This window comes from Oncorhynchus clarkii, chromosome 2 (genome assembly GCF_045791955.1).
Source record: "Oncorhynchus clarkii lewisi isolate Uvic-CL-2024 chromosome 2, UVic_Ocla_1.0, whole genome shotgun sequence".
In the NCBI taxonomy this organism is placed as follows: Eukaryota; Metazoa; Chordata; class Actinopteri; order Salmoniformes; family Salmonidae; genus Oncorhynchus; species Oncorhynchus clarkii.
The window spans coordinates 89,451,528-89,463,024 of record NC_092148.1 but is presented as its reverse complement, the minus strand read 5'-3'; the positions used below and the strand labels follow the sequence as shown (position 1 = coordinate 89,463,024).

General features: G+C 39.0%; 1 protein-coding gene across 1 annotated transcript; it reads right to left on the bottom strand.

The window, feature by feature from the left end:
* Positions 1 to 232: 232 nt before the first annotated feature.
* On the bottom strand, positions 233 to 10,202 carry LOC139383147 (B cell receptor associated protein 29). Its single transcript, XM_071127509.1, is given in 9 exon segments — positions 233 to 891; positions 2,430 to 2,530; positions 5,316 to 5,412; positions 5,737 to 5,872; positions 6,237 to 6,384; positions 7,315 to 7,415; positions 8,977 to 9,085; positions 10,095 to 10,164; positions 10,167 to 10,202. Coding segments are annotated over 9 exon segments (837 nt in total). The 3' UTR covers positions 233 to 852.
* Positions 10,203 to 11,497: the final 1,295 nt, after the last annotated feature.

Sequence of the window (11,497 nt, the reverse complement as noted above, 5' to 3'; positions counted from 1 at the left end):
TGTCTTCCCACATCTCACCTACAATACCTGTCCTGTCTTCCCACATCTCATCTACAATACCTGTCCTGTCTTCTTACATTGCCTGTCCTGTCTTCCCACACCTCATCTACAATACATGTCCTGTCTTCCCACATTTCATCTACATTACCTGTCCTGTCTTCCCACATCTCATCTACAATACCTCTTAAGTTTGTGCTTTCCTTATACTGTACATAATGCCTCAAGTGTCAGATTTGTTCAAATGTTTGTATTTTAATCATTGAACACAAGAGGATCATGCCACTTCATGGTACACAGCAAAAACATATTCACAGTTGATCTGAGGGTATACCCTCCACGTAACCAGTTCTGCTTGTAAACTGTGACATTATTTCAACCCATTTTGCCCCCTGGATACAGATGTAAAACAGGATGTTGCATTTCATAAGCCGAAAGCTCTGCATATTAGCATAATGTACTTTGAGTATATACGACACAAGTATTATACTTTTAAAGTACTAATGTACTATATACTATGACTTAAAACGGCAAAGCAAACCAAGGACATTACACGAGCTCCAGAGAAGGAAGACTATACGTTTACAGACGCAAAAATCCTCGGTTCCTTCTTCAAACATGACACAATTTTAGCTCTCTATCTTAGTTACAATACAAATACAATGTGGAAACATTGAATAACAAGTGTTGAATAACTGCACCTTTTCCCATGCACAGTACAGTATACATAAGACAGAGATGAATGAAGAGTTGCTCAGCTGAAAAGCTGGTCTCCATGTGAAGTCATAACAGCTGTGGCTGGCTACCTTCTGTCTTTGACACTAGTCATCTGGATCAACGATTTGGATCTAGTCATTATTGCCCCTTCTTGTCTCCAGCTCCAGCCTGAAGATTCTGCGTTTCAAATAGTCATAAACAGAATACAGTATAAATGAATAAATATCAATAAAAATAGACAGTCAAGTGATGAAATCAGTCCTACCAATGTTGGTGAAAAGTTATTTGCGATTCATTTATTGGGGGTAGATTAGGGTCAAATGAATTGAAAACCAATCACAAATATGCCTACCATGATGCATTGACATGTGTGTCACGTTCTGACCATCGTTCGTGTGTGTTTTCCTTGTTTTAGTGTTGGTCAGGACGTGAGCTGGGTGGGCATTCTATGTTGGATGTCTTGTTTGTCTATTTCTATGTCTGGCCTGATATGGTTCTCAATCAGAGGCAGGTGTTAGTCATTGTCTTTGATTGGGAACCATATTTAGGTAGCCTGGGTTTCACTGTGTGTCTGTGGGTGATTGTCCTTAGTGTCCTGATGTCCTTGTTCAGTGTTAGTTTACACAAGTATAGGTTGTTTCGGTTTTCGTTACGTTTATTGTTTTGGTAGTGTTTGTATTTAGATTCGTGTTGCTTCTGTTTAAATAAACATGGATCGCAATTTACACGCTGCATTTTGGTCCGACTCTCCTTTGCCTACAGAAAACCGTGACAGTGTGTGTGTGTGTGTGTGTGTGTGTGTGTGTGTGTGTGCGCGGGTGTGTTTTGTGTGTGTGGACCAGAAGTCCCCACAAGAATAGTAAATGAACAAACATTTTACCAACTGGGGATATTTTATTGGTCCCCAGAAGGAGGTTTAGGGTTACGGTTAGAATTAGTGTTAAGGTTAGAATTAGGCTTAAGGTTAGAGTTAGGTTTAAGGTTAGAATTAGGCTTAAGGTTAGAATTAGGTTTAAGGTTAGAATTAGGTTTAAGGTTAGAATTAGGTTTAGGGTTAGAATTAGGTTTAGGGTTAGAATTAGGCTTAAGGTTAGAATTAGGCTTAAGGTTAGAATTAGGTTTAAGGTTAGAATTAGGCTTAATTAGGTTTAAGGTTAGAATTAGGCTTAAGGTTAGAATTAGGTTTAAGGTTAGAATTAGGCTTAATTAGGTTTAAGGTTAGAATTAGGTTTAAGGTTAGAATTAGGTTTAAGGTTAGAATTAGGTTTAAGGTTAGAATTAGGTTTAGGGTTAGAATTAGGCTTAAGGTTAGAATTAGGCTTAAGGTTAGAATTAGGTTTAAGGTTAGAATTAGGCTTAATTAGGTTTAAGGTTAGAATTAGGTTTAAGGTTAGAATTAGGCTTAAGGTTAGAATTAGGCTTAAGGTTTTGGTTAGGGATAGGAGCTAGGGTTAGAGTTAAGGTTGGGTTAGGTTAAGGTTAGGGTTAAGGTTAAGGTTAAGGTTAGGGTTAGGTTAAGGGTACGGGTTAGGATTTTTAATGGGACTGAATTGTGTGTCCCCACAAGGTTAGTTCTACAAGACTGTGTGTGTGTGCGTGTGTGTGTGTGTGTGTGTGTGTGTGTGTGTGTGTGTGTGTGTGTGTGTGTGTGTGTGTGTGTGTGTGTGTGTGTGTGTGTGTGTGTGTGTGTGTGTGTGTGTGTGTGTGTGTATTACCTGTAGTTCGTTGTGCTTTGTCAAGAGTCTGTCATACTCCTTTGTCAGACCGTTAGCCTGCCTCTTCATGGCCTCCACCTCAGCATTAGACTTACGCACAGCTGCACAGACAACATACACTTCACTCACGCATACTGACATATAGATTTTTTTATACATAACAACTGTCTTTGAAACTGGATACAACAGCATACATGTGCAGAAGTTAAGCTATTATTCTGATGTGTTAGACTAGGGCTATTTAGGTCACAAAATTTCGTCAGCCTGGTGATTGTCAATCAAATAACTGTCAGTCTCACGGTAATTGACAGTTAATTAACATAAACACATTTAGCATCTCCTGGCTTCCACACATAGCCTACAAGCCACTGTTGCAGACTTGTGGAACATCTACATTTAAACAAGTCTAATAAATCCATGTGATACAGCCTCCATCTTTACAATAAATAAAACAAATTTAGACAGGTCTAAAGATACATGATATGAATATAAGGTAGTCTGTTTTAGAAGAACAGAATAGCCTACTCTGAGTTGTCCTTATGTTAGGTCCTGATCTGGCCATGCTATACGGCTGTGGGCTACACTAGTTCATTTAGCAGACAAGATTTAGTTAGAATTCCGTGGTATTATTTTATAATGTTTTATAGTATGAAGAATACAATTGAACAAAGCTGTATAAAAAAGAAAGGATATTTTCTCTAAACGATTTGAGGGAGTGTTGCTCATGCAGCTTTTCTGTGTTGAGCGGTTGACAAAGACACAGATATGCTTCATTTAGAGTTATTAATGTAACGTTAGTCGTTCTATAAACGCTGGGCTATATATATAGATATATATGTTTTAGATGTTTAATACATTGTAAGGCTGCATAATGCAACTCTGTTGATGATTTGAAAATAGTTTCTTGAGAAAGGCATTGAAAGGCATTGAAAGGCATTGAAAGGCATTGAAAGGCATTGAAAGGCATTGAAAGGCATTGAAAGCTCTGCTTTGTTTGTTTTTTTGCGGATGTTGTACAAACTTCATCAGTCTCTCATTCACAATTTGACAAGCACTTGATAATGCCTCGAATTTCCTGGCGTCATCCCCTTTTTCCGTCCATAATGTACCATTAAAACATTTCCTTTGTTCCCTTCTCCCTGAGTGCTGTGTGCTCTGAAGGACCTCTCACTCACATGGCTCTCCACAGGCTAAAGGGGAAGACAGACACTTTGGGAAGTGAAGTGCTAATATACAATTCACATTATTCTTGATTTAATATTGTCTTTACATATACTAAATAATATAGTATGAGTGACATTTGTTTTTATTTTAGAATGGACCATTATCATGCACCTGTCTTGAAACAGAGGCAGGGGAAAAATACATGTCATCTCTGGATTTAAATAGCAAATGGAGAACCCTTTTCCCATGGATCATTTTCATGTCAGCCAGGTAGGCTATACTCCTGTTGAAAAGATAAGCAATGTGCTTAGTATTAGGAAAGTTGAGAAATAAATGTAGTCGGCCTAGCCTATAGAAAGCTGATAGGATCCTCCTCTTTTTAATAGAGGCCATCACTCTGTTTTCTCACGCAATTGCAAAGCCTATAGAAATGTTGCACAACATGAGCTCATGGGCTCTCGTGAAGTGTTTGATTACATTTTGAAAACATTTACATTGATGTCAGAGTGATTAGAGGGACAATGGAGTGCTGAGTACCAGGAAGTTAGCACGTTTGGTAGGCTACTAATGAGCACCAGTAGCATCAGAGCTTGGAGAAACCTAATTATCGTGACTAAATGGTCATGTGGAATTTAACAGCCTTCATGACTCGAGATCACTGGTGTGGTGGTAATACAATCATCACAACAGCCCTATGCGAGACCCCTACCTATATGTACATATCTACCTCAATCTACCTCAATTACCTCGTACCCCTGCACATCGACTCAGTACTGGTACCTTGTGTATATAGCCAAGTTATTACCTCGTACCCCTGCACATCGACTCAGTACTGGTACCTTGTGTATATAGCCAAGTTATTACCAAGTTATTGTCATTGTTTATTTATTCCTCGTCTATATTAAAGTACTTAAGTAAAAATACTTTAAAGTACTACTTAAGTAGTTTTTGGGGGTATCTGTACTTTACTTGACTATTTATATTTTTTGACAACTTTTACTTTTACCTCACTACATTCCTGAAGAAATATTGTACTTTTTACTCCATACATTTTCCCTGACACCCAAAAGTACTCGTTACATTTTGAATGCTTAGCAGGACAAGAAAAGGGTCCAATTTACACACTTATCAAGAGAATAACCCCATGTCATCCCTACTGACTCTGATCTGGCGGACTCACTAAACAGAGAACATCCCTGGTCATCTCTACTGCCTCTGATCTGGTGGACTCACTAAACAGACATGCTTCTTTTGTAAATTATGTCTGAGTGTTGGAGTGTGCCCCTGGCTTTCTGAAATAAATAAAAAAACAAGAAAACGGCACCATCTGGTTTGCTTAATATAAGTAATTCAAAATGATGTGTAATTTGACTTTGACTTTGGATACTTAAGTATATTTTAGCAATTCAATTTACTTTTGATAGTTCAGTATATTTAAAACCAAATACTTTTACTCAAGTAGTATTTTACTGGGTGACTTTCACTTTTACTTTTTCTATTAAGATATCGTTCCTTTTACTCAAGTATGACAATTGAATACTTTTTCCACCACTGCCCGTAAGTAAGCATTTCACTGTTAGTCTATGAAGCATGTGACACATAAAACTTGATTTGAAGACAGGTTCGGAGGTCAATTCCATATAAATTCAGTTAATAAAAAAAAAAAAACGTAAAGTAAACATTAAACAGTTTAATTCTTGATTCACTTCCTGATTTACCCACCATCCTCTGCAGTCTTCAGTTCCTCCATCAACTTCTCTGCCTCCTTCCTCAGTAGCCGTTTGCCTGCAGTTGTGTTTTTCTCCTCATCCAGCAGAGCCTGAGCAGACAGCACTTTCTTATATTAGTTATTTTATTGTGAGGTAAAGGTTCTCATGAATGAATGGTTTATATGTCAGTTAGGAAAACAATTTCGTACATCACATGGTGACATAATGGTGCAATAAAGTGCACACAAACAAGAAACACAACAATGACATCATCTGACAAAAATACCCTTCACAACTCCTTGGCTAGCTTAACTCTGTTAAACTTTTCTAACTATGTTTTAAGTCTTCCACGAGAGATGACTATCGACTCTCTACTGTACATATAAAGTCAGATAATGCCCCTTCCAGGCCCTCTTCCTGACGCTGGTGTTCACCTGTTTCAGAAGCAGGTTATCCTCCTGGTACTTCTTGGCTGCCTGATTGGCGCTCTCCGCCTGGGTTTGCAGGCTGGTCCCTGTTACCGTCGCGACGGCCACGTGGTTTATCAGAGTCACCACACGCCGCATCACACTACAGGGGCAAGAAGTGATAAATGCGTGACACACTAACCCGAACTAACCCTAGCCTCAACCATAACAAGGGTTAAAACATTCTGGGAACTTTCCCAAAAGTCCTTAGTTTTCCAGAAATCCCGGTTGGAAGATTTGTGGAATCAGGAAGGAATGAGCAGAACATTCAGGAATCCTCCACCTGGATTTCTGGAAAACCTTTTGCAACCCTGACCACAACCCTGACCATAACCCTAACTTAATGGTCACATCCCAGTTCAACCCTAACTAGCTTCAACCACAGCCCTAACCCCAGGAAGTTGTTGCATGTCATCTATGATAAACCAACCTGACTTTCCTGTGTGATAATATAAAGTAGGACTCACAGCCAGAGGAAGAGGGAGAAGCCAGAGATGTAGAGGTTCCTCTGGGCTCTGAACAGCTTCATGTGGAGGTGGTCAAACAGGTTGGGGTTCAGCTTGGCTTCTCCCATGGGCTCTGCATTGGAGTACTTCCTCACCTCTCTCAGAGCATCTTAGGAGGGAGGTACAGGGCACAGTTGTATTAGTGTCTATAGCTACGCTCTTTAAAAAAAAAAGGTTATTCAAAGGGTTCTCACATGGGAACAGTGTATTTTTATTTATTTATTTATTTAAGTAGGCAAGTCAGTTAAGAACAAATTCTAATTTTCAATGTAGGCCTAGGAACAGTGTTCAGGGGCAGAACGACAGATTTGTACCATGACAGCTTGGGGGTTTGAACTTACTAGTCCAACGCTCTAACCACTAGGCTACCTGCCGCCATACGGAGCATAGAGGACTGATTACTAGTGTAACAACAGGCAGAAGTTAATACGCTGGCCGTTTCCCACGGTGCACTGCTCTGGAGCACTGCCTCACCTCTCTCAGAGCATCTTAGGGTGGAAACAGGGAACAGGTGTAACAGTGACGTGTAGCAACTATAGCACATTACAGCAGGGATCATCACTAGATTCAGCTGCCGATGGTCAGGGGGCCGCAAAATAATTCCAAACAATTTGACTCTGATAAACCAGGTGGCCATCGCTACGGTAACAGGGACCAGCCTGCAATTGACTGCATGAAGCCCAGACAGATGTAATATTTGACAAAAACATAATAATTTCAGACCTTGTTTACATTTGTATAAGATCACATACTGTAAATCTCCCTAGAACGCTTGGGAATACTTTGGAACACATTTCCAAAATTTAAATCCCTTGGAGCTGGTTTTCTGGTCTTTTATGTCCAACAATAAAAAGTTGTATGTCTTCTAATGTGTATAATATGTCACTAGACTATGAGATGAAACTATAGAACAAGGAGAATAACCCACAATCCTATAAAAAGGTGCCATTATGGAAAACTTTCTGACTATCTATCTACAACAGATTCAGTGTTGCCATACCAAACACCCATTCAATATACTTCAAGTATGATGACTTACCACAGAAGAGAATGATGAGGATGAGTATCATGGTAAAGAATCCCCTGTTCCAATACGGAGCGAACCAGTTCCATATACTCAGGTTGAACAGTGATCGCCATCTGCAAAAGCGCAAGTAAGAGTTAGAAACTTAGAGAATGAGTGGTTATAGACAACAAGGGATTGTACCAAAGTTACTTGGTTCTTTGTATATGTCTGTGTAAATAAGTTCCAGAGGGTCAAAGATCATACCCCCAAGAAATGCTGACCTGGTGAGAGGTTAGCATATCTTGGGGGATGATCTTTCATTCTCTGTAACTTTCTCACTCATCAATATTCCCGATTCCCGATGTTCCCGATTCCCGATATTCCCGATATTCCCGATATTCCCGATATTCCCGATTCCCGATATTCCCGATATTCCCGATATTCCCGATGTTCCCGATATTCCATAGTCATGGTAGCATCCACATGAATATAGAAGTGTTTAGAAACATATTCTATTGACAATAAAAGTGACTGCAAAATGACACAATACATTATTTATCATTCATTTCTATTGGGCACAAAATCATCTGAAACACAACCAAAACAAACTGCAAATGCATCCAACAAGTTTGTAGAGTCACAAGCTTGATGTGGTCATTGCGTGCTGGGAATATGGGACCAAATACTCAACATTTGACTACTTTATTTATAAGAATGTTTAGGGGTATCAATAATTTTGACCCCTAACTTTTTGAGACAAAAACTGGTGACTTGTTTAATAAAATGTCTTTCTCTGATCAATTCTATTAGTATAAAATAATATAATTACCCAATTTGTTTGCTACATTATAGCTCAGCATTTGAATTGTATATACAGTTGAAGTCAGAAGTTTACATACACCTTAGCCAAAACTCAGTTTTTCACAATTCCTGACATGTAATCCTAGTAAAAATTCGCTGTTTTAGGTCAGTTAGGATCACCACTTTATTTTAAGAATGTGAAATGTCAGAATAATAGTAGAGAGAATGATTTATTTCATCTTTTATTTCTTTTATCACATTCCCTGTGTGTCAGAAGTTTACTTACACTCAATTAGTATTTGGCAGCATTGCCTTTAAATTGCTTAACTTGGGTCAAACGTTTCGGATAACCTTCCACAAGCTTCCCACAATTAGTTGGGTGAATTTTGGCCCATTCCTCCTGACAGAGCTGGTGTAACTGAGTCAGGTTTGTAGGTCTCCTTGCTCGCACACACTTTTTCAGTTCTGCCCACAAGTGTTCTTTAGGATTGAGGTCAGGGCTTTGTGATGGCCACTCCAATACCTTGACTTTGTTGTCCTCATTTTGCCACAACTTTGGAAGTCTGCTTGTTTTACACCATAATTTGCAAATAAATTCATAAAAAATCCTACAATGTGATTTTCTGGATTTTTTTTTCTCTCATTTTGTCTGTCATAGTTGAAGTGTACCTATGATGAAAATTACAGGCCTCTCTCATCTTTTTAAGTGGGAGAACTTGCACAATTGGTGGCTGACTAAATACTTTTTTGCCCCACTGTATATTGCTAAAAAAACATCAAAGGTGCCAATAATTTGGGATTGGACTGTAAATGTTACAGTTTTGGCCAAATGTCACAAGAGAAGGCTTGACACTTCAATCTGGTTAAATTCTAGGATATGATTCCCCACAGTACCTCTTGGCAGATATAAAAGGCAGACAAAGGATCAGAATGACAGCTATCTCCACATAAAGGAAGATCGCCACCACAGTCCACTGGAGAGTCATCTTATGCTGGGAGTCCACTGTGGATAAACAACAACGCTGTAAATACATACATAAAATGCACAATTCAATATACAGCAGGCAAAACTGAGCTATATTTTTTTGGTTCTTATGTACAAAACATCACAAGTCTCCTGAATCTGTGTTTGTGTCATATGGTTCTGACAGAAAAAGACTGCGAGGGACGATAGACCAACAATACACTGACTATTCACTTCTTATCAATCTATACTAGGTAACAGTGATGTGATGATTACAAGTTATTACAGAGGGATAACATAACATACCTGTTACCTTAATATATTTTACTTTTGTTTTTGTTTAGTGTTTACTTTTTTGACTTTCTTATTTCCTATCACTGAGTCCATGTTGAAATATGAATGGAATTTGAACCAAATGCAAACAATGCCAAACCTTTACGAGTTCCTTTAAACATCTAATCAACTGAGTAAATTTCCCTAATCTGACCAGTAGAGAAACTACTGGTTATTTATCTACGTAACAGTGTGGGCACTGTGGAGCTATCATAACAATGTATACCAAAACGTTGGTGTTGGTAAGACAATAGAGACACCAGAAATAGTCTATAACTATGGGGCGGCAGCGTAGCCTAGTGGTTAGAGCGTTGGACTAGTAACCGGAAGGTTGCGAGTTCAAACCCCCGAGCTGACAAGGTACAAATCTGTCGTTCTGCCCCTGAACAGGCAGTTAACCCACTGTTCCCAGGCCGTCATTGAAAATAAGAATTTGTTCTTAACTGACTTGCCTGGTTAAATAAAGGTAAAATAAAATAAAAAAAAATAAAAAATAAAATTCCTACTGCTCTACGGCATGAGTGGCACACTGTTAACATGCATTTACAAATACAGTGCAGCCAAACGCTATTTATATCTCAAGTTATTTTCGAACTTCGCCACAGTTGACCACCTAAAGATCATTAGGTCAAATCAACGTTATCTTGTTTTCTATACTGTACATGGGAACCACGTCGACACACCCAAACAAGCAGAAATAGAGTTTGAATCTTACCCGACAAATATGGTAGAATAGAACTAGACCAGGACGGAACATACCCCCAGCCCCTCCTCTGAACCCACCCACCCACCCACCCACCCGCCCTGCACAACAGCTGTTCATGCCCGGCCTCTTAAGCTCTGACGTCACCTGAGAACAACTTGAACAAGATCCCTGTGCCCATAAATAAAGCCATGACCATGCGGTATTCTAAGCTGAAAGTAAACCGCTGTCATTGTATTGAAGATAACTAATAAATAAGGTTCAACTTGAATGTGTTTCATATGTATGTCATAGTATTAAGGCATTGCCATTTAGACTGTGGACTTGGGATCTAAGCTCTAGGATCTAGGCTCTATGATCTAGGCTCTAGGATCTAGGCTCTAGGATCTAGGCTCTAGGATCTAGTGTCTAGGATCTAGGCTCTAGGATCTAGGCTCTAGGATCTAGGCTCTAGGATCTAGGATCTAGGCTCTAGGATCTAAGATCTTAGATATTTCACTGCAAATAAAGCTGCTGATGTCTTGGCTCAACCTAAACACTGAGATACGTAACATCTCACCTAGAGGTCGACCGATTAATCGGAATGGCCGATGAATTAGTTTTCATAACAATCGGTAATCAGCATTTTTGGACACCGATCACAGCCGATTACATTGCACTCCACGAGGAGACTGCGTGGCAGGCTGACTACCTTTTATGCGAGTGCAGCAAGGAGCCAAGGTAAGGTGCTAGCTAGCATTAATCTGATCTAATAAAAATAAATCAATCTTAACATAATCACTAGTTAATATAATACATCCGTAAAATCAATTTAGTCTCAAATTAATAATGAAACATGTTCAATTTGGTTTAAAAAATGCAAAAACAAAGTGAGAAGAAAGTAAAAGTGCAATATGTGCCATGTAAAACAGCTAACGTTTAAGTTCCTTGTTCAGAACGTGTGAAAGCTGGTGGTTCCTTTTAACATGAGTCTTAAATATTCCCAGGTAAAAAGTTTTAGGTTGTAGTTATTATAGGAATTATAGGACTATTTCTCTCTATTCCATTTGTATTTCATATACCTTTGACTATTGGATGTTCTAATAGGTACTTTAGTATTGCCAGCCTAATCTCGGGAGTTGATAGGCTTGAAGTCATAAACAGCGCAATGCTTGAAGCACAGCGAAGAGCTGTTGGCAAATGCAGGAAAGTGCTGTTTGAATGAATGCTTACGAGCCTGCTGCTGCCTACCACCGCTCAGTCAGACTGCTCTATCAAATCATAGACTTAATTATAATATAATAACACACAGAAATACGAGCCTTAGGTCATTAATATGGCCCAATCCGGAAACTATCATTTCGAAAACAAAACGTTTATTCTTTCAGTGAAATACGAAACCGTTACGTATTTTATCTAACGGGTGGCATCAGTCT